The following is a 22,763-nucleotide window of genomic DNA, read 5'->3' on the forward strand; positions in this document are numbered from 1 at the left end:
GGAACAAGATGAGTTTTAATGTCCCTTCCAACCCAAAACATTCTGGGATTCTATGGTCTTCAGTGCTTGGACTCCCCAGGATGCAGCAAGGATGGTAATGATTAAAGGGGCATCTGAGATAATAGAGTTCACTCTTGGAAGTCTCCTGCAAAATTATCTTCAGTCAAAAAAAAATAGTTATTGATTTGTTTTAAATCCTTTGTGGAGGTCACTTGCAGGGAATGTCCTGGAAGAAGTATGAATGTGCAAAAAGGGAACAAGGTATGTCTCTGAAATCCTTCAGGCTGTTCATCACCCTGCTCTGGGTGCATCCTCCAGATCAGGAACGACAGCAATGCTGGGAAGGTATCCAGGTGGAAGACCAAGTGGAGGACCACTCTTTGAGTGGTCACAGCTGGCTTGTGAGGGTCAGAAGAATCCCAGAATGGTTTGGATTGGAAGGGACCACAGAGGGTCACTGGTCCCACCACCCTGCTAAGACAGAGCCAGTCCAGAGCACAGGGCACAGGATTGTGTCCAGAGGGGTCTGGAATATCTCCAGGGAGGAGACTCCAGCCCCTCCCTGGGCAGCCTGTTCAGAGCTGGGGCACTGCCCAGGGAAGAAGTTCTTCCTCATGCCAGGAGGAACTTCCTGGGCATCAGTGTCTGCCCAGGTCACAGGGTCACATCAATTTTGGGTTGACCCCATGTGCCAGTGCTGAAATTCTTGTTCCTGCTCAGCATGTGAAGACACCAGTGAAAGAAATTTTCAAACAATTCCACCTTGGCTGTTCAAACTGGTGCAACCACGTGTGCCCACGTGTTGTGTGGCCTCAAGAGCAGCACGTGCCCATTGGAAGGGGGAGGCTGGAAGTGAGGCAGGACCCAGGCACCCCATCCTTAGTGCCTCCTGCAGCAGCCGAGGAGCTCAGCATCCCCAGGAGCCCGGAGCCGCATTCTCAGCATTCCTGCAGCTCCTTAGATGTCAGTGATGTCATCGATAGCAGCCAGGGAATTGCAGATCCCAGAGGGCCTGAACTCATGTCTTAGCAAGTAAGCGTAGGAGGAACCAATTTCTGCAGTGTACTGCACTGTACCAGCAAGTTTTATTGAGTCAAATCACAGCAAATATATTTGCATCTACATTTCTGTCTCCTGGCAATGCTACAACATCCAACAAGTGGGACACTCGTGTCCTCCACCGGCCACTCTCTCACCCCTATTAAAGGAAACGACGTCTGAGCCATAAAACAACAGGAGGCCGGTACAGTGTGGGATTGAAAAGCAAGTAGTTTATTCCTTTAGCTGTTCAGTCTTTTGCCCTGGTGCCCAGGACCTGCTGAAATCCAGCATATTTCAAGAACTGGCACCATGTGAAGGCATCAGGCCTTCTCTGGAAAGCATCCCGTGGAAACTCCATCTCTTGAGAGCCCGTGGAAGAGATGCTTTTGAGATTTTTTTTTGTGCAGGACAAAATGGCTCGTTTTGGGAACACACGATCAAAATTGTAATGTAAATTTTTGTACTTTTGTCACGTGGCTTTTTGTACCAGGAGCTTTGGGATGATGGCACCCCAGCAGTCTGCAGGCTTGTGGTAGGCATGGGATGCATCAGTTCCTGCTGCTGGCGTAGGTGGAATGGGCTGAAGCAGAGGTTTTTAACAACGTTTTGGTGATACCACCTTAGCACTGTCTGCAGATGGTCTAGTGAACAGTATTAAATAGCATTTTACAGCCTAAAATCCAGTGGTGAGGGGGACTGATGGGCCATGAGATACATTTCTGTCTGAAATGGAGATGTTAATTTTTTTTTTCTAGTTGTACTTAGGAAGTTGCCTCTGATGGAGCCTTCCAGGGGCAGAGCAGGGCACAGAGCTCACCCTCTGCTCTGGCTGAGCCTGCCCAGGTTGCTGTGGGTGCAGGACCGTGGGTAGGACGGACCCTCCTGTGCGGCTGCAGAATTTCCTGCTCGGAAGCAGTTTGCTGTGTAGCCTCAGTGCTGCTTGAATGTGGCTCTGTGTTACTCAGCTGTAATTAGAGCAGCTTGCCAGTTCTTGATTTCATCCCTTCGTTTCAGCGGGATTTCCAGACCTGGTGCAATTTGCCCCAGAGAGCTGGGGCTTGTTTCCCAACCCAAATCTAGCCAGGCCTTATAGCTACACCTGCATTTTTCCAGCTACAAATAACAATGGAAGTGATTTTATCTAATCTCCCACCACCTGGTTTGTTCTTGCCCGCACTCTGAGGCGCGAGGGTATTGGGAATGCTTTTGGCAGGGGTAGTTTTAGAAGCTGTGTAACCACCAGCATTAACACAACCACCGCGCGTGAAGAGCGAGGCGCGGACGGCGGCGACCTCGTGCAGGGAGGGAAACCCGGACAGCCAGAGCTTGTGGGTTGTGCGGTGTCCTCGAGTGAAGCCTGGAAGGCAGCTCGGCAAAGCCCGGGCGATGTCCCGCAGGGAAGAGCCCACCTGGATGCACCCGCGAGGGGCTTCAGGGACCGCTCGGGTGCCGCCGCGTCTCTACGTGACTTGGCACCCGGACCCCGGGACACCTCGCCAGGGCAGGTCTGTGACTTCCTAGCTTGGGTTTCACGACGGAGCGCCCAAGGCCCCTCCTCTGCGCCGGCATTTCGGCGCTGCGCTTTGGAAGGACTCCAGGCCAGCAGTGAAGGGCTCTTTGATAATATCTGACGGGCGGGTAAGAATTTTGGGCAGCAGCCAAGGTACACATTGCCTGTAATCGTTAACTCGGTCTGTAAACAGTTCAAACGGCACTGAAGAGGCCGTCAGTTATTACAGGAGGGGAAAGCCTTTCATGTGCCCGCGCAGCAGCCGGAGCCGCCGATCCCCGGCCCCTGCGGAGCGGCCGCGGGCCCGCGGGCCCTGCTGGGCCTGCAGCGAGCGCTGACCTTCAAACCTTGGGCGCTGCGGCAGCGGCGACAGCGCTGCCTTCCTTTTGTTCTGCACCTGGATCGGGCGGTGCAGCCCGGGGGTGTGCGGGGGGAAGGGGATCAGCCATCGCTCCCCCGGGGCGCCGCGCCAGCCAGGGAGGTTCGGCACAGCTCCCTCTTCCATCCCGAGCCCACCTCCTGCCTCTGGCTTTGCCCCGGGCTCCCTCCTCCATCCTGAACCCATCTCCTGCCTGTGGCTTTGCCCTGGGCTCCCTCCTCCATCCCGAGCCCACCTCCTGCCTGTGGCTTTGCCCTGGGCTCCCTCCTCCATTCCAAACCCATCTCCTGCCTGTGGCTTTGCCCCGGGCTCCCTCCTCCATCCCGAGCCCACCTCCTGCCTTTGGCTTTGCCCCGGGCTCCCTCCTCCATCCCGAGCCCATCTCCTGCCTGTGGCTTTGCCCTGGGCTCCCTCCTCCATCCCGAACCCATCTCCTGCCTGTGGCTTTGCCTCGGGCTCCCTCCTCCATCCCGAGCCCATCTCCTGCCTTTGGCTTTGCCCTGGGCTCCCTCCTCCATCCCGAGCCCACCTCCTGCCTCTGGCTTTGCCCCGGGCTCCCTCCTCCATCCTGAACCCATCTCCTGCCTTTGGCTTTGCCCCGGGCTCCCTCCTCCATCCCGAGCCCATCTTCTGCCTGTGGCTTTGCCCTGGGCTCCCTCCTCCATTCCAAACCCATCTCCTGCCTGTGGCTTTGCCCCGGGCTCCCTCCTCCAAGCCCATCTCCCTCCTGCAGCTTTTTCCTGGTGAGCACAGCTCCATGTGCAATCCTAACAAGTGTTTCACCCATGACCAGGTAAAGCTTCCCTGGACCGTTGCTGGTTTCTCCAGAAAAGGCCACAATGGGAGTTTAGGTCCATGTCAGGGCCCTGCAATCTCCAGGCACTCATGGAGGTAACACTGCTGCTGAGATTCACCTTCAGGACAGTTCTGGAGAATTCCTTAGCCCACATGAACCTCTGCAGAGCCCTCTGCTCTCCTTCCAGGAGCAGTTCAGCCCTCCTGGAGATGTGTGATGCTTCAGAAGATGTTGTCGCCTGATTTGTCCCCAGAAGAATTCCCTTGTCAGTCTTTGCTCTTCTAGATCTTCTTTCTCCTTTCTAGATGAGCAGGAATGCTCTTTCTGGCATCTACTTTCGAGGCTTTAACTTTGAAACCTGTTGTGATTGAGGAAAAATACCCCAATGATCTGGGTTTGGGTGAGTCTTTGTGTCTGGCCCGTCACTGCAGAGCTGCTTTCAGGGTCAGAGCTGTCTCCTGCTTGACAGATGAGTTGTGGAAGTCCTCCTATGTCTGTACCACCCCTGAGCTGGTGCCAGGGGACAGTAGAGCTTTGTGCTTGGAGTGGTTGGAGGGATGGGTTGGGCTTGCTCGGCTGTCTGTAGAGCTTGGACTTTACCAGTGTTCTGAGGGTTGCTGAGGAACAAGACTTTGTGTGAGTCCTGTGGAGCAGCTTTAACCTCCAAACCGCTGTCAGCACAGAGCAGAGGGTCACGTGTAAGAGGGTCAGTGCCACTCAGTGGCAGCATCTCCCAGAGTGGGGACAGGCTGAGTCCTCTGAGGTGTGTGAGGTGAACAGGTCAGCATGGCTTGGATGCTCTCCATGGATTTCGAGTCCAGACTGCCTGCAGTGTGCTCAGAGGCAGAGGAGTGTGAGCTGTTCTCCCGTGACTTGGGCCAGCTTGCCTTTACCTTCATTTAGTGGTGTGAGTCAGGGCTGACCAGAGAACCTCCCGTGCCTTTGATACTCCAGAATGGATGTGTGGACCAGACAGAGATGGTTTAACCAGACGTCGTGATGGAACTTGGCCAAAGATTTTCCCGTGTGCCCGTACAACCCTCGTGGTGGCTGGGCCAGCAGGAGTGGCACCACTGCCCTTGTGTGGGACCTCTCTGCCCACAAGAGAGCAAACTTCAGTGGAGCTGAAGAGGGGTGGGTATCAGAGTTTCTCCAACCCCATGGCCATGCTTGTGCAAATAGAATCACAGAATCATTCAGGTTGGAAAAGCCTTCCAAGACCATGGAGAACACCCTGTGCCCCATCCCCACCTTGTCCCCCAGCCCAGAGCACTGAGTGCCACCTCCAGTCCTACCTTGGACACCTCCAGGGATGGGGACTCCAAACCTCCCTGGGCAGCCCCTTCTGATGCCTGACCACCCTTTCCATGGAGAAATTCCTCCTGATGTCCAACCTGACCCTCCCCTGGCACAGCTTGAGGCCATTTCCCCTCATCCTGTCCTTTGTTCCCTGAGAGCAGAACCTGACCCCCCCCAGCTCCCCCCTCCTGTTGCAGAGAGTGACAGAAAACATCCAGACTTCACCTAAACCATCTAATCCTGCACATCCCTCTTGGGTTCAGCACTTCTCTTTGTTGCTCACCAGCTTAGTAATGAAAAGGAGGCAGAAACACAATCACTGATTGATTAGGGACTGATTTGTTGTATCAAACCCTCGGGCACTGCTGACCCTTGAGACAGGCCAAAGGTGGTGAAGCTCATGAGCACATGTAAGGGCACAGGCACAGGAGTATTGCACTGGCACCCTGTAGGTCCTTTGTCTCCTCTCCCGCCTCTGGCCACTCCTTCAGGGGACTCGGATGGTTGTCTGAGCTGTTTGCACGTTGAGATAGGACCTGAGTCTCTCTAAGAATAATGCATTTGTTATCAGTGAACGTGTTTGTCTGTGACTCACATGTGGGTAAGGTGTGTTTGCTCTTATAACAGCTCTTGAAACTTCATGTAGGTACATTAAAAAGCCCCATATCCTGATCCCCAAGCTTCATGCCCAGGAGTCATGGAAGTGGCAGTTTGTCCTCGGGCCCCTTGAAACATTCTGCCATTCTCTTCCTTTTCCAAACAGCCATTTCCATCTTTTTCACGGTTAACATCCACTTCATCTCCCTGCCTTGTCCCTCCTCATCCTCCCATGTCCCTCCAGCAGTGTCCCAGAGCACTTTTCAGCTCTGGCCCCCTGGCAGCATCTCCCGTACCTGTGGTAGTGTCCTGTCATTCCTGCTGCTGTGTCTGGGGGTAGAGAGGATTGATCTTGGTGTCAGAGGGGCTTTGTTCAGCTCACAGAGCTGGAGAGTTAAGATAAACTGGGAAGAGCCTCTCTTTTCCAGGCCTAAAGGCATTCACACAGAATCACAGAGTCATTGAGGTTGGAAAAGCCCTCCAAGACCATGGAGTCCACCCTGTTTCCAATCCCCCCTTGTCCCCCAGCCCAGAGCACTGAGTGCCACCTCCAGTCCTTCCTTGGACACCTCCAGGGATGGGGACTCCACCACCTCCCTGGGCAGCCCCTGCCAGTGCCTGACCACCCTTTCCATGGAGAAATTCCTCCTGATGTCCAACCTGACCCTCCCCTGGCACAGCTGGAGGCCATTTCCCTTTGTCCTGACCCTTGTTCCCTGGGAGCAGAGCCCGACCCCCCCCGGCTCCCCCCTCCTGTCAGGCTGAGATCTGGGGAAGACCGAGGGAAGAGGATCTGATGACTGGGGTGTCCCTGTGGCTCTGTGGCTCTGTGAACCATCAGCCTCCTCTTCCAAAGCCCTGTTAGTTCTTCCCTTCTCTTCATTATCCTGGGTTTTTTACCTGGCTCTCTTTTTTTTGGCTGGGAAGTCAGGATTATCAGTCTCCCATCCCCTGCATCGCTCTCAACTTCTGCAAATTCAGTTTGGTATTTGCTACCTGCATTTTTTCTGGGATTGTGGTCCATGTAGTGATGAGTTATCCCAGTTTAGTCCAGGATTGTTCTTGAGCCCTTTGGTAAACACTCCCTTGTCTCGTTCTCTTCCTCTCTTTTCCATGCCAACCTTTTGGACTGGTTATAACATTTTTCCTGCCACTTCAGATCAAATCAAATTTTGACTCATCCCCCATGAAGGAAGGGTGGGAAATGCTCTGAGTTCCCTTGCAGAGAAAACTGAGGACTTTCCCCCGTGTCCTTTTTCAGCCCTTGTCCCTGAGGTCTCCTTGGTGAACAGAAAGGGGAACAGAAACATTTAAAGGGTTCTTTGGGGGAAAGAAAGCACAAATAATCTCTTTTCTTTGGGCATGATTGATTCTGTGAGATTTAATAGGCTCAGACTGGAGCAAAACTGTCTCCAGTGAGATGTTGGAACATACTTTGCAGTGTGGAGGAGAAGGAAGCCCTGGAGTGGGTGAGGAGTCTCCCTTTCTGGAGGTCTTGAAAACAGGTTGAGCAAGTGTCTCTCAAGAATGTTTTAGGTCTGGCTGATCCTGCCTTCGGGCAGCAAAGAGGGCGAGGTGACCTCTCAGGGTCATCTTTCTTTTTCTGCTGTTTTATACCTGAAGATCCCAAGTGGAGATCTGGCACCTCTCCATACCTGGTTCCCCAGGACCTCTCCTTGTGTTTCTGCTGCTCAGTGTAACCTGTGAGTGATTCTGGGACAGGCTGGTGTGAAGGCAGTGGGTCTGGTGGGAATAAAAGTGGGAAAGGTGGCAAGGAGAAGTTAGGAAAGGGAAAATCAGTATTTTAGGAGCGGTGGACAGAAAAGGTAGAAAATAGAGATGCCATAGGGTAAGGAAACAAGAAAACTAAAAGGTGGTAGCAAGAACATAGGGGTGGGGAGGAGCTCTGCACCCTGCTGAAGGGGTGACAGGAAGGATGTGGTGACAGAAACAGAAGGAGTGACAAAGCCAGGGGGTCACAGGCCCCATTCACAGTGTGTCAGAAGCAGGGCCGGGGCCAGAGCTGCAGGGCTGGATCAGCCAAGACTGAGTCCAAACCCTGCCAGCTAATCCTGACCTACCACTGGGATCTCAGGAGCCTGTGCAGAGCCAGGCAGGGATGGTCCTGGGAGAGCAGTGCTGTGACTTCCACCAGGGAAGCCCCAGCTGCAGCAGCACTGTGGGGTCCAGCAGAATGCCCATCTAGGTCCTTCTGCCCATCAGGAGTGGGATCAGGATTGGGATCAGGATGGGATCAGGACAGCAGTGGGATTTAGACAGCGTGCATGAGACCTCTTTAATTTTGGTTATGAACATAGCCCCTCTCTCCAGTGACTGGATTTTGGCTGTCCCTTGTCTCCTAGATCAGATAAGCTTCTGTCAGGAGAGGTGGCCCCTTGGCTGTGGCAGTGGGTGCTGCAGAGGTCCCCAACCCACCATGGAGGGGGGGATGCTCTTCCTGCAAAACCCTTCCCTCCTGCAGTGCCTGAGCCCATCTGCAAACCGTGGGACCAGGAGGGAGAGAGGGATCCTGACTCTGCAGCCAGGGCCACCCATGGGGCACGAGTCCTCTGCATTGAGGAATCACTTAATATTTGTTTCTCCACGTCATCCATAGATTTTTTTTCGAGTCTCCTCTTGTCCTGTGAGCACGATGTGCAGCCAGGATCCCTCACCCAGGGGTAGTGGAGTGCCAAGAAAATGCTGTTCAAGGATGGCCAGTAAGAGCCAGGCCTTGCTGCTGGAGGAGTTGCAAATGGGAAGAGATGGTGGGAAGAGGGATCTGGAGCAAAGTGGAGTGTGGAGTGGATGGTGCCTGTGTCCCCCTGAGCTGCCCCTGGTCACCTTTGCAGAGTGCTCAGGAAGGCACCCAGGCTCAGGCTCCAGCAGGATCAGTGTCTGGTGAAGGATCCAGCACAGAATAACGAGGGGCCACTGCTCTGTCACAGCTCCATGCAGAGCTGCCCACGTGGGAAGGGTCTCAGCTGCAGGGATCAGCATTCCTCAGCAGGTCTCCTCCAGATTTATCACCTGGATTCCCCCCTAGAAGAGCCACCAGCATTTTATATCTGCTCTCCACACTTGTTTGGAGCTGCAGGAGCCTGGCTTCTTGCTTGTATTTATCGTGTTGTCATTAATCATGGAATCATGGAATGGTTTAGGTTGGAAGGGACCTTAAAGACCATCTTGTTCCAACTCCTGCCATGGGCAGGGACACCTTCCACTAGCCCAGGTTGCTCCAACCTGGCCTTGAACACTTCCAGGGCACTTGGATGCTGTGCTGGTGTTGGTGGGCACAGCGCCTGTCAGTGCTCCAGGGAAGCAGGGGGTTATTTGGGAGCCTTTCCTGGGCACTTCCAAGCCATAACAGATTGCATTTCTTCCCTGAAAACCTGGATTTCCAGAGTTTATGATGCTCGGGCTTGGTACAATTGCACTCTCTCTGGTGTCCTTGAGTCTGAAGTCACAGAATCCCAGAATGGTTTGGGTTGGAAGGGACCTTAAAGATCATCCAGTTCCACCTCATGCCAGGGACACCTTCCATTAGACCAGTTTTGACAAAAGGATATGAACTTTTACTTGAAAATATTTTCATTTTCACTGAAATCCTTCACTTTCACTTTTGTTTTAAGCAGTTACAGAGATGATTAGGAGTTGGATACAAACCCACAACCACAGACATTTGCACTAGACATTTGAACTAGCTGGTCTTCGAGGTCCATTCCAACCCAACCCAGGCTGTGATTTTAGGATTTGATGATTTTAACTTGCTCTTATGGCTTTGTAAGACCTGTTCTTGTTTTGATGCCCAAGACTTGGTGCTACCAAAGGCAGCACTGAACAGGCTGCCCAGGGAGGGGCTGGAGTCTCCCTCACAGGGGATATTTCAGACCCCTCTGGACACAATCCTGTGCTCTGTGCTCTGGGCTGGCTCTGTCTTAACAGGGAGGTGGCACCAGTGATCCACTGTGGTCCCTTCCAACCTGACCCATTCTGCAACTCTGAGTGCAGTTTGGGATAGGAACTCCACCTTTCTCTGGGACATTTTCCTTGTGAACCAAAACTTGGACAGTGACCTGGTTTTTGTGGCATTCAGAGCCTCGGTGGCTCAGGCAGGGCCATGGGATGTAGCAGGGTGGTGATGCCCAGTGCAGGGGGGTCCTACACCTCTGGGGGGGTCCAGAGGGTTTACAGGGTGGGCTTGAGCCCCAAGATCTGAGTGTCCTTTGCTTTTGTCCTGCAGTCCCACCCGCTGTCCCTGTGCAACACCAGTGAGGATGAACACACCGAGTCAGGATTCATCACCATCGTCAAGCTGGAACAGCCAGACCGGGATCCCAACCCCTGCCTGTCCCTGGCTAACAAGGTGAGTCCCAAAATGCCCTGAATGGCACCAGCCTGGGAAGTGAAACCTGTGGTGCAGCAAAGAGGAGGGTGAGAGGAGGCAGCAGGGTGGGAAAGAGCTGTTGGAAAGTAGAGAAAAGGACAAGGACAGAGCAGGGTCCTTGGCAGAAGGGGTCCTTTGGGAGAGACGCTGTGCCAGCCATCCCCAACACCCATCCTTCCATCTTTTGGACTGCCTGACTTTGTAAAAGGTGTGAAATTCCCCCTTATCCCACCATCCCTTGTGCTTTACTTCCCAGCAGCCTCGTGCCCCTCCAGTTTTGCTCGATGGCCCGTGGGTGGATTTGTGTTTCTCTGTGTCCTCTGTCCTGTGGGAAGACACAGACACAGAAAACATCCTCTGTGCCTCTGTCTTCAAAAATAATCCTCTGACACTTCAATGGATGAGGCACAAGAAGAATCAGGGCTGAGCAATGAGGCAAAAGCAGACCAGTGAACTAGTGGTGGGTCATAACTCATGAACAGTTCGGGCCCCTGGGAGATCTGAGAGGTCTTTGGATTGGGTACCTCAGTGAAGCAGCAGTTCCTGTGCCAAAAGCTGAGCTCACTGATCCAATTCTCTGGTAATAAGGAAGTCAGGTAGGAACGAGGGTCATTTTAAGCCTTAAAATCTGTATGTCTCTGATAAAACTGCACCAATAAGGCAAACACTGGCTTTTCTTTTGATTGTCTCTGTACTGAATGTTGGACTATTTTCCACAAGCATTGTACAAACATGAAGACCCCCTTTTTGGCTTTGCCTGGATTGTATTCAGGGGTTGCCACCTGGTTGCCTGCTCCATGCTGGGACTGACGTGGTGGGGATGGGGACAGGATCCTTTTCCATTCTCCCTGTGGCTCAGCTCAAGAGGGAAGGCAACAATCTCTTGCTCCTGCCCAGCAGGGTTTGATTCACAGAGGCTGTGGCAGCAAAACCAAGCAAAGGGATGTGATTCCATGATGGATTTGCCACCCCAGGGCTGTTCCCCCCAGCTGTGTGGGCAGCCAGGCAGCAGTGCCCATCCCTCTCTGGGTTGCCCAGCCTGATTTTGGTTGGCTGCTGCTCTGGAGCTGGTGGCAGCAGCTGGCACAAGAGTTATGGACATGCTGTCAGTCTCTACACACCTGGAAAATGTCCTGGTCCCACCTGTGGGTGCAGTGATGCAGGAGGATGGTGGGATAAAGAGGGAGCCCAAGGGCTTCCAGTGCAGCTTGTGACTCAAGAGTGAGGGCTGTGCAGGTGCCCCAGGGAGCACAGCTGGGGGCTCCAGCTCTCCTGTGTCCATCCAGACGTGACCATCATGTTAAAGTGGTCCCAGGCTGCCATATGGATGCCCCAGGATGCAGGGAGTGGGGGAGGAATGGCTGTTTGGTCAGTGCAGCTGCTGGGGGAGGTTGTGAACAGGAGGGAGGAGCAGCTGCAAAGACTCAACTTCTACTTCAGAATCTAAAAGGTTTAAAAACTTAGGGCCAGGATTTGAGCAACCTGGTCTAGTGGAAGGTGTTCCCTGCCCATGGCAGGGTGTTGGAATGAAATGAGCTTTAAGGCCCCTCCCAACCCAAACCACTCTGTGATTCAAACTTTTTTGCTGGTTTTGTCCTTCATCTTTGAGACTGCTCACAGCACTGGAAGTGCCAGTGTGTTACTGAGTCCTGGGGTCAACTCAGGAAGACTGGCACAGGGAGGACAAGGCATGGGGCATTGCTGCACTGTGGTCATCCACCTTGATCCCTTCTCCAGGACCACTAACCCTCCAAAGCAAGCAAACCCCTCAGTTCATTGCCATGTTCATAACTCGACAGAGGGACAGTTCCCTGGCCATCAGTCATCATTGCTCCATTACCAGAGCCAAATCCAACACTGGAGTTTGAGATCCAGCTGAATGACATTGGATGCCATCCTGCAGGTATTCCTGCTCCAGGATCTCTCCTAGGGAGGCTCACAGCTCTTCTCCCACAAATAAGAGTAGTTTATCCATGAAATACAGCAGATGGCCATATCCCCTGGCTCTGCCTTGTATCTTGGTTACTCCACTCCCTGCAATTCCTGTCTGGCTGCTTCTCCATCCTCCTGAAGCTTCTGCCAAGCTCCTTCCCTCCAACGTCACTCCGATCAGAGAATCACAGAAAGGCTGAGGTTGGAAGGGACCTTAAAGATCATCTCATTCCAACCCCCCCACCGTGGGCAGGAATGCCAAAATCTTTTCCTCAAAATCCCTGGGCCGTTCCCCTCCTCAGGAGCAGGGGTGTAGCTGTGGGATGTGGCTGGTTCTTGCTGGAGCAGGGGCCTCGTTTCCCTGGCATGTGTGTCTTGTGGCAGAGCTTTGCATGTGGAATTGCAGCACTATATCAATGATGATAAAAATAGCCATGTGCAGAGTGTTATCATAACCTCTGCTTCAGCTGTCACCCAGCCAAGCCTGCACATGGCCAGCCTGGCACAAGGAGAGCTCCACCAGCCACCTGAGGCTCTTCTCTGCTTCCTAAATTCAATCCCTGCTTCAGCATCCAAAGCTAAAACCAGCAGGGAGGGCGTCCGGGGAGAGGAAGACATGGAAAATACCACCAGGATCAAAGGGATTTTTTTTTCTTTCTGATGCATCATTTATAATTTTGTTTGTTTTCTGAGTGGACCGTTGATTGCACGTCTGGTTGACAGAATGCTGTCAGCTCTTGCTGAAAGCTCTGAAATCATCCTGTAAATATATATTTGCACCAAAAGTGTTTTGGTCCTCAAAGAGGAGGTTGGCAGTGCCTTGTGGCTGAAGGGATCCAGCACAGGGACAGCAAACACTCAGGAAATGATTGCAGCAAGCAGGTTGTGAATGGCTGGAACAGAATCACAGAGAATCATGGAATATCCTGAGTTGGAAAGGACCCACAAGGATCATCCACTCCAACTCCTGGCCCTGCACAGACACCTCAACAATCCTACCCTGTCCCTGAGAGTATCATCCAAACCCTCCCTGAGCTCTGGCAGCCTTGGGGCTGTGCCCACTGCCCTGGGGAGCCTGGGCAGTGCCCAACCAGCCTCTGGGGGAAGAACCTTTTGCTGAGATCCAACCTGAGCCTCCACAGCTGCAGCTGTTCCCTGAGTCCTGTCACTGGTCACCAGAAGTTGTGTCCTTTGCAACAGGAGTCAGAAAGGTGTTGGGAAGAGTCACTTGTCCAGTCTCAGTTGTTTGTTGCCCTGTTGTTGGTGTCTTTAGCAGGATAAAATCTGTGTAGAGCTGTTTGTTCATCAAAGCCTGACTGGCTCCAACAGGTGGAAGTCAATCCCTGAAAGTCCTCTTCAGTGCTGGCAGACAATGAGGATTGTTTGATCCCAGGCAGGACCCCAGTCTCTGATCCCTGCTCTGAGTTGAGCCTTGATCCCACTTTTCCAGCTTCCTCATCTGGTACAGCAAACCCACGAGTGTCAAATCCTGTCAGCAGCTCAGAGCCTTCAACCCCTGTGACCTTCCTGACCATCTTCACCTCCACTCACGTCCCTGTCCTGTCTCCAGACCCAGACACACCCTCTGGGTGCCCCCAGCTTCTCCCCCACGAGGGGTGTGGAGGTGACCAGCACTTGTGAGCGTGATTGTCCTGCTCTGCTCTGCCCTGGGGTGGCCTCACCTGCAAAACTGGGGCAGTCTGGGGGCACACAGAAAGTTATGAAGCCATTAGAGAGTGTCCAAAGGAGGGCAATGAAGATGGGGAAGGGCCTTGATTTGAAGCCGTGTGAGGGCACTGAGGGCACTTGAGGAGACTGAGGGGAGACCTCACTGCAGTTACAGCTTCCTGGGGAGGGGCAGAGGAGGGGCAGGGACTGAGCTCTGCTCTGGGGGGACCAGGGACAGCACCCAGGGAATGGCTGGAGCTGTGTCAGGGCAGGCTCAGGTTGGATCTCAGCCAAAGGTTCTTCCCCCAGAGGCTGGTTGGGCACTGCCCAGGCTCCCCAGGGCAGTGGGCACAGCCCCAAGGCTGCCAGAGCTCAGGGAGGGTTTGGCTGATCCTCTGGGGCCCAGGGGGTGACTCTTGGGGCTGGGGCTGTGCAGGGCTGAGGGTTGGACTCCGTGATCCTTGGGGGTCCCTCCCAGCTCAGCACATTCTGTGACTCTGTGACTGTGTGAGGGATGGAGCAGATCCCGCTCAGCTGCCGCTCTCCACGCCGGGAATGCCCCATCCCTGGGCCCAGCCAGCTCCCTGTGTTTGATATTGCAGCTGGGAAGCGGCAGCTCTGACCTCTGGCCCCCGAGCTGGGGTTTGGCCCTGCAGAGGGTGAACTGCTCCCTGTTTGCACAGGCTCAGGACGCAGGATCAAAGGGCTCCGCCTGACTAAGAGCAGCCCAGCCCTGCGTTCTGTTCACGTTCCATCTCCTCAGGCTGCCTCTGCCTGCCCAGAGGGCTCCCAGGGCCGGCTGGGAGGAGGTGGGTGACCCCACAAGGTCCCCAGGCAGTGAGCTTTACCTCACCAGGGTGGCATGTGAGCTCAGATGGGTGGGTCTTTAAGCTGAGCTATGGAAAGCCATCCCGCTCCTCATCCGAGAGCAGATCTGCAGCCCGGGTACTGCCTGAGCTGCTCCCTGAGGAGTGCAGGGACAGGGACCAGGGAGAGCAGCGTGTGTGGGAGTCAGGCCCTCAGACAGCCCAGGGCCATCCAAAGGAGAGCTCTGAAGATGCCCCACGGTGAGAGGTGGGACGTGGAGGATTCTGCTGTCCTGGGATGGGAAGGTTGTGTAGGTCAGCAGATCCCTCCCCAGCAAATCCAGCTCTGAAGCAAAGGGGCACATGGCACAGGCAGCTGGGGAATGTTTAGGTTTGTGTCCTGCTGTGATTGCAAGGCCACCAACTAATTCATCTCCCCAACCATAGGGAGAAGGAGCCCCAGAGCTCTGGCAGGAGCGGGCACTGCAGCCCAACACAAGCACAGGAATCAAATGGTTTCCTCAGTCTAAGCAGGTGCTTCTTTCCCTGCAAAGAACCTGGGAGGCAGACATGGATCCAAATGGTGGGTGTTGACACAGGGGACAGTGCAGAGTGTCCTCTGAAGCTTCTGTTGTTTTGGACAGGCGAAGCTGGCGGGGGAGCGTGGAGCCCGTGCGATCCTTTTCGATATTACTGACGATGAAAGTGCTGCTGATCAGGTACAGACCCCACTAATACTCTCAGCCAAACCACAGTGCTCCTGTCCCATACCAAAATGTGTCCATCAGGACCCACCAGCCACCAGCAGAAAGTCCCAGGTCCCAGCTGGTGCTGGATGTTGGCTCTCACCCCACTCACCCATGAAGAGTTGGTTCCTCTTTCCTTCACTCCAGGGGACATCTACACTCTCAGAGGACATTATCTGGTCAGTTGAGCTTTTCTGCCAGGAGCTGGATGCTTCCTCTTGGGAAGGCACGGATTTCCTAATTTCATCTACTCCAGGCAGCCCAGTTTACCTCCAGGGAAAGGTGACTTCTCAAGTTTTCAAGCCCAAGTCACAGCCCTCCCTGCAACACTCTTGGTGCAGGTTTAGAGACCTCCAAAGGTCTCTTCCCCCAGCATTGCTGTCATCTCTGGAATGGAATCAGTTCCCTATCCAGATGTTCCAGGGATAATGAAAAGCATCCAGCATTTGACTGAGGACAGACAGGGGAGCTGGTGCCTGAGCTTATCCAAACTCTGGGCTGACTCCTTGCTGGATCCATCCCTCCTGGCTCTTTTATGCACTTACAGATTAATTTCTGATGTCAGAGAAAGGCAGCAGCGCGTGCAGGTCCATGAGGTGACTCCAGGGTTGCTCAGATCCCAGTCTCTGATCCCTCTGAGCTTCTGATCCCACTTTCCCAGCTTCCCCATCTGCAATACCAAAGCCAAGAGTGGCAACTCTCAACAACTCAGACCCTGCAGCCTCCGTGGTCTTCACGACCATCTGCACCTCCACTCACATCCCTGTCCCCAGACCCAGGCACCCACCTCTGGGTGCCCCCAGGACCCCCCAGGGCATGGGAAGTGGTCAGTGGGTCCAATGGCCACCCTGGTCCAGTCCGGGTCAGTCTGGAGGGGAGCAGGCTTGGACACTTGCTGAGCCAGCCCGTGCCAGTATGACCAGGAACAACCAGAATGTCCTCAGGGAGGAAGGGAACTGGATGGGTCTCACAGGAAGAGTAGAGGAAGCATTTCTGTGGGAAGGCAGCACTTGGCAGTGCTGTTGGCAGTTCCCACAGGGAAGAGGAGACACAAAGAACTTTTGCACAGGGGCTTGAAGAACAGCTCAAGAAACACCAAGCAGTGTCCAGCTGGGCATGAGGAGTCACCAGCAGGGAAAATTGAGTATTTTTCCAATGCTGGAGAGTTGGTACAAGAGGAGGAGCTTCAATCTAATTCATATTCATCCTAGAGAGACAGTACAGATCTGGGGGAGCAATCAGTCTCTGAAGTGTGTGCAAGAAGCATCAGGAGGATCAGACATGCCTGGGGGACCAGGATTGTCCTTTTCCAGGCTGTTCTGAACCAGCTCTCACTGTGTTTGTTCCTTTGCAGCTGAGGAAGCCCAGAGGCCTGAGCCAGCCCGTGGTTCTGATCAGGGGCCACGATGCTGAGCAGCTCATGAGCGTCGTGAACAAGAACAGAGAGGCTCATGTGAAGATAGAGGTCAAGGAGCCACCAGCCTGGGTGAGACACACACCATTCCCACTGCCTCCCACATCCTCCCTCCCAAGCCACAGCACAGGGCTTTCCCAGAGCTTTGCTCCCAAGGGACAGAGATCAGAGCCCTTGGCAGGAGCTGTCTGTAGCATTCAGATGACCTGCTGCAAATAAAGGCTCAGAAGCACTTTCAGCTTATTTAGTGTCTTTTACTCCAACGCCACGAGTGAGGTGAGGGGGTTCTCTGTCTCTTCAGGGGAGACCAAGCCTTGGTTTTGTCATCTTATGCTGCCTTAGACCATGGCACTGGGGGAGCTGAGATGCTGCAAGACAGAGATTTTCCATTCTTGGTGGGATGTCCAAAAAAAGGCCGAAACCTTTTTTCCTTTTTCTGTAAAGAGCAAAGAGGTAGAGCTTGGCCTTGTGTTCAAAGGCTGATGGGCCAGAAGAGATTGGGAGACCCCTGCCAAGCCTCTTATTCCCAAGTCTGCCACACAAGAGTGATTTCTCTCCTGTTTTATCCAACAGCCAGACTACGACGTGTGGATTCTCCTCACCGTGGTCAGCACTGTGGTCGTCATCGTTTTGATTTTCGTTGTCCGCACAAAGTGCCAACTGAACAGGACTCAGGTAGGGACCCCCTGGAGCAACAGGAATACCCAAAAGGCGGGAACAGACATTGTTTGGGAATTGGGGAAATGGGCAGACAGTGGGGGGACAAGGGGGAATGACTTCAAACTGCCAGAGGGCAGGGTTAGATGGGATATTGGGAAGGAATCCTTCCCTGTGAGGGTGGGGAGGCCCTGGCACAGGTGGCTGCCCCATCCCTGCAAGTGTCCAAGGCCAGGTTGGATGGGGCTTGGAGCAACCTGGGCTAGTGGAAGGTGTCCCTGCCTATGGCAGGGGGTTGGAACAAGATGAGCTTTAAGGTCCCTTCCAACCCAAACCATTTGGTGATTCTGTGGTTCTATGATTTAGTATTTTTAGTAGAAATGAAGAAACTTCTAATCATCTTCCTAGAGTCAGATGTATTTTCCTATATGAGAATATCCCGTGTTTCCTGTAGAGAGACAATCCTTTGGAGCTCAAAAACTCAGCATTGCTGAGTGATTTTGAATGTCCAGAGCCAGCCGTCTCCTGCTGGTGACAAAAGCCTCCCCTGGCTAAGTCAGGTTAGACAGAAAGCCACCTCTGGAAATGAGTAACATCCCCAAATTCCTGATAACCCCATTTTGGAAAGGGGAATACCTGTCCTGAAAGCCTCCCCTGTCTGTCAGGACTCCGTGCAGCAGCAGACCCTGCAGGCCATCGGGCAGTTGGCCACACGCCGGTACCAGCCCCGGTGCCGCCCGGCGTCGCGGTGGGACTCGGCCAGCAGCTGCAGCTCCGCCCCAGTCTGTGCCATCTGCCTGGAGGAGTTCAGCGAGGGCCAGGTAGGATGTGGGCAGGGCTGCTGGGCAACCACAGCTCCAAAATTCCCGGGTGGGATTGGTGGTAGGAGCTGAGCGTGGCAAGAGTGGGAGGCCCTGGTGATATTTCCTTCTGCAGCCCTCCTGAGGGCTGGGAAAGGGCCAGCATCCATGGAGTCTGCCTGCCTCTTGGCCAAAAGAGCCCTGTCTCTGCTGGAGTCCCTCAGATCTCCTGATGCACATCTCCAGCTGTGGCTCTTGGGTAAAATGTCCATAAAACATCCGTGTTGAAACAACAGGACAAAAGTGGGGTTTGCTGCTCCAGAGCACCCGGCCTGAAACCTCCCTGTTTCCAAGGGCTTTCACCTCTCTGGACATTTACACCCCAGAGCAGAACCTGAGCTACTGCACAGCCTCCTCTGTGCACAGCTGGGCTGCAGATCCCTCACTCTTAGACATCTTTCCATCCTGCAAGGCTCGCTTCCATCAAGAAGGACCCATCCAGGTCCTGGAACATGGTTCTCATTGCTCGTACTCCTCCTCTTCTCTCTAGGAGCTGCGGATCATCTCGTGCTCCCACGAGTTCCATCGGGAGTGTGTTGACCCTTGGCTGCAGCAACACCACACGTGTCCCCTTTGCATGTTCAATATTCTTGGTAGGGCTCAGACACAGCATTTTCTGTGCAGGCACGGGCTTGGGTGCAGGGGTTGTGACCAGGAGCTCCAGGTACCCTTGGGTGATGCATCAGCAGCTCCACGTGTCCCTGTGCATGGAATGTATGGGATGGTGTGTCCGTGGAGAGGGGTCCCTGTGTGTGAGCCCCCCAGGGCACAGCAGGACACTGAGCTTGGGACCTGCACCAAGAGGAGGGGTTTCCAGTCTTGGGATCTGTGGGCAAGGGAGGGGGGCAGCAGGGAAAGCACTGAGTGTGCAGGACCATCGGGGTTGTTTGGTGGTGGCAATGAGGAATTGCGGGACACGGGCAGGATGTGGCACTGTGGTGGGAGGGCAGTGGAGTTGGTGCCAGAGGTACAGCTGGGCTGTGGGACATGTGCTGGATGCTCCCTTTTCTCTCCACAGCCAGAGACTCAACGGACCAGGCCACGGCCGCCAGCTCCAGGCTGGCCCCTCAGGACATGGAGCCTGGACGGCGACTCCACCTTTTCCGCCAGCACCCAGGACATGCCCTTTACCACCTCCCACACCCGTATCCTCAGAGGAACCTCAGGAGCTTTCCCCCGGAGCCAGCCCACGGCAACCCCTTCTTCCACTCCCCAGAGCTCTCCCAGCTGGATTTTGACACCATCCACTACATGCCCTACAGACCGGCCCCCTCCCTGCTCGCCTGCGGCCACACGTCCCCGCTGGCCCCGGGCCTGCTGGGCCAGCAGCTCCCCGTGCCCTCGGCGTGTGGGCAGGCGCTGGCACCCCACAGGACGTGTTCCCTGCAGGCCCAGCCCCCCTGCCCCGGGCTCAAGGCAGCCCTGGCACAGAAGCAGCACCGCGCGCCCGCCCTGCGCCGGGGGGTGAGCCACGGGCACCAGCACAACAGCAGCGGCTCCGGGGAGAGTTACCTGACGGAGCACAGCGGGTACCTGGCGGACGGGCCGGGCAGCGACTCCAGCTCGGGGCCCTGCCACGGCTCCTCCAGCGACTCCATGTTGAACTGCACGGACATCAGTCTGCAGGGCATCCACGGCAGCTGCTCCACGTTCCGCAGCTCCCTGAGCAGCGACTACGATCCCTTCGTGTACTGCAGCTCCGAGGGCCCCGCCACGGACCACGGCCAGGAGCCGCTGCGGCCGCCCAGGGAGAGGCGGCCCAGGTCCTTGGACCTCGTGGTGCCCGGGGGGGCTGCTCCAGCCAAGCCCCAGGTGCTCAGCCACGTCCACTACCACCACCACCAGCACCACCACTACCGACGGGACACGGAGTGTCCCCCCGGGCGTGCCGGGCAGGGGCCTGTGCCACGCAAACCCCGCTACTCTGGGGCCAAGGTTGGCCTCCACGGGGCTCGGACACAAAAGAGGACTGAGAAGAGCCATCACTGCCAGCAGCCTCCGGAAAGTAGCGCTGTGCTGCAGGAGGCAGCTCTGGCAGGACAGCCAGCCTGTCCCCAGGAAGGCTGGGAGCCCTCTCATGCCCTCTCCGCTTCTCCAAACAGGTTGGACTTCAGTGTAGATGCCAACAGACAGTTGGGAGCAGCTGGCACATCCCTTGCCCTGCTGCCCCCAAGACACAGCCTGCAGAGCCGGCATCACCGAAGGAAAAGAAAGTGTTCCCTGGAGCCCGACCCCGCTCTGCTGCCCAAGGACTCGGCCTTGCCCAAAGCCTGCGATACTCACCTTCCCCACGGCCACCCCAGTGGCTCCCGCTGCTCTCCCGAGGTCCAGCCCCTGATCCCAAGCGCTCCCCTGCCCGGTGGCTCCGGCTCCCGGCCGCTCTGGAAGTGTTTGGTGCCACAGTCCAGCTCCGAGCTGAGGAAGCAGGAGGAGGGGGTGTCGGGACGGGAGGGAACCCGCCCGGTTCCTGCGGATTTCTCAGGGACAGGCACCCACAGGCACAGTCTGAGTCTCCACCTGCACTGCCCGTCCCAGCAGGGTGGGCAGGGTAAGTCTGGTGTGCTCCTCTCCTTGCAGGGAGCAGGTGAATGAGGGGGGTTTGCCGAAGGAGCTCTGGATGCCAGGACACCTGGCACCTTCCCCATGGAAGCACTGACAGCAGGAGCGTTTCAGGGCTCACCTGTCTGGAGACGGTGGCCTGAACGCTGAGCAAGTGTGTTAATGAGTGCACCAAACCCTAAAACACTGCATATGAGAAATAAGGTGGCTAATTTTAACTAAACATCTCCAGCAGCTGGAGTATCTCCCAAAGGGAGGGATGGGACCACGTTTCTCAGTGTCCTCGCACCAGTCTGGGTGTCTTACTGGCAGAGTCATTATCTTCAAGGCTTTTTGGGCTCCAGTTGTTCTAGCCAAGCCCAGCTAACTGCAATCAGTGAGGAAGGAAGTGTGTGTGGCGGGTGGTAGTAGAACAGACTCAATGAGTTGATGGATTTGCACATCCCTCGTTTCTCACCTGCCTCTGTTGCGTGGGAGTTGCTTTTTAGTGTCTTTTGGAAATCAGATGTAATTAAAGTTTGGCCCTTTGCCTAACTGCTGCACATCTCTCACTGAGAGAGGGAAAATGCCTTTGAGTCGAGGCTCTTTGAAAGAACCCGAGTTTAGCTCCCAGGTCTTGCTCTCTCAGGTCCTCTGAACACAGCAACCTGCACGTCAGCCCGGGCAGGTGCCGGCTGGGAGCAGAGCCCGGCTCCCTTCCTCCCCCTGCCACTGACTCACTGCAGCTCCTCGGGCAAATCCTTTTGATTTCGATACCAAACACAGATCTGGCTGCCTAATTTCTCTTAAAACACTGGCCCTAAACTCGTGACTCACCGTGCCCATTGTGCCGCAGAGATAATCGCTTCCTCCCGGTGCTCGTCTGTCCAGCCCCGCTCCACGCCCAGGCTCCCGGGGCAGCTCCAGCCGCGGGGGCAGCGGGGCAGGGGGGGCTGGATGGGCACGGGCCTGGCTCCCCGCGGCGCTCCGGCCTCCCAGACTCCCAGGAACAGATTTTGTTCCCAGGCACAGAAGTGCCTGCCACCGCAGATGGGTGATCCGGGAGGCCCGCGGGGATGCTGCCGTTTGGAGAGAGGAGGAGGCAGCAGTGCAGAGGTACCTCCGGTTCACGGGTAGCTCTGAGTGCTGATACCCTCCCGGGATCACAGCGGGGGCTTCCACGTGGAGAGAGCTCTGCTGGCTCAGGAAAAGCTGCTCAGGAGTTGCTTTGAGCTCCTACCTGAACCTGGGGGGCCTCCCCAAGCCCCCAGAGCAGGAGTCTGTGCACCTAAAGAGGGGTGCTGGGTGCTGCTGTGCCCAGGGCATTGCGAGGTCCACGCCTGTGAAGTCTCTTTGGAGGTGGTCCCAGTGGCCTCAGTCTGTGCCCCCCTCCTTATGGCTCTTTGGCCCCCACCCAGAGCCAGTGCCAGCTGCTTTGCCAAGCACACCCAGCCTTCATTCTCTCTTGGAGCTGGAAGGACCAACGTGTTTGAAAGCACTGTGGCTCTATTTGACTGCAGTAGCTTCTGGGGATGCTTTCAGGACCAGCCAGAGATCAGAAGCTCCTTGTAAGGCTGACAAAATACATAGATTTAGGATTTAGCTTTATCAGGAACAGAGGGCAGAGCAGAAAGCTTGTGCAGGGCTTATGCAGAAAAGCCACCAGGCTGAAAACACGTTGGTTAACATAACACAACCTCTGAGTTATAATCACATTGGTGCTTTGTCTTGGGAAAGGTGGAAATCAGTAGAGACCAAGTAAAAAGAGCAAAGAACAATCTCAATAGACAGTCCTATGTAAGCAGGACACAAAACACAGACAAGGAGACCAAAGAAGAAACACATCAGTGTCTCCAGATAAATGGCATAAGGCTAAAAATATAAATGGATGAATTAGAAAGCCCAGCTTTAAATTAAAGTTTTGACATAAACTCTTCAGAAACCCAGTTTAGAGGAAAAACAAAGAGCAGGACCCTGTAATTCCCAGGTGAAATTACAGAGAGGAGAAGAGTGTGTCTCTTCTGGTGGCATGGGAGGGACACTCTGTCCTAAGGAGAGTGTGAAGTCCAATGACAAGTGACACAAAAATCCCCAATTGCCCCTAAGTAGGAGGGTGGCATTTGGGTTATAACA

General features: G+C 54.9%; 2 protein-coding genes across 3 annotated transcripts in view; one reads left to right on the forward strand and one right to left on the reverse strand.

Moving 5' to 3' along the window:
• The window catches only part of RNF43 (ring finger protein 43), a 62,452-nt gene that overhangs the window by 32,291 nt on the left and 7,398 nt on the right, over positions 1–22,763 (forward strand). Inside the window, exons 3-9 of the mRNA XM_051809584.1 lie at positions 9,866–9,988; positions 15,060–15,134; positions 16,516–16,647; positions 17,149–17,250; positions 17,898–18,053; positions 18,583–18,685; positions 19,111–20,640. Of these exons, the coding sequence (XP_051665544.1) occupies positions 9,866–9,988; positions 15,060–15,134; positions 16,516–16,647; positions 17,149–17,250; positions 17,898–18,053; positions 18,583–18,685; positions 19,111–20,640 (2,221 nt within the window). The remainder of the gene's footprint in view (positions 1–9,865; positions 9,989–15,059; positions 15,135–16,515; positions 16,648–17,148; positions 17,251–17,897; positions 18,054–18,582; positions 18,686–19,110; positions 20,641–22,763) is intronic.
• Positions 640–22,763, reverse strand: part of LOC127480909 (uncharacterized) — a 147,769-nt gene continuing 125,645 nt past the window's right edge. The window contains exons 1-2 of one of the 2 annotated variants that reach the window (XM_051809608.1): positions 6,171–8,104; positions 640–5,009 (exon numbers count right to left, since the gene is read on the reverse strand). In XM_051809608.1, the coding sequence (XP_051665568.1) occupies positions 2,775–3,689 (915 nt within the window). In that variant the 5' untranslated portion in view covers positions 3,690–5,009; positions 6,171–8,104 and the 3' untranslated portion in view covers positions 640–2,774. Of the gene's footprint in view, positions 5,010–6,170; positions 8,105–22,763 lie in introns of those variants that run through there. The other variant, XM_051809609.1, reaches the window with a different exon arrangement.

Source organism: Manacus candei, unplaced genomic scaffold (assembly GCF_025592945.1).
Source record: "Manacus candei isolate 608988 ecotype Guabito, Panama unplaced genomic scaffold, ASM2559294v1 h1tg000076l, whole genome shotgun sequence".
In the NCBI taxonomy this organism is placed as follows: Eukaryota; Metazoa; Chordata; class Aves; order Passeriformes; family Pipridae; genus Manacus; species Manacus candei.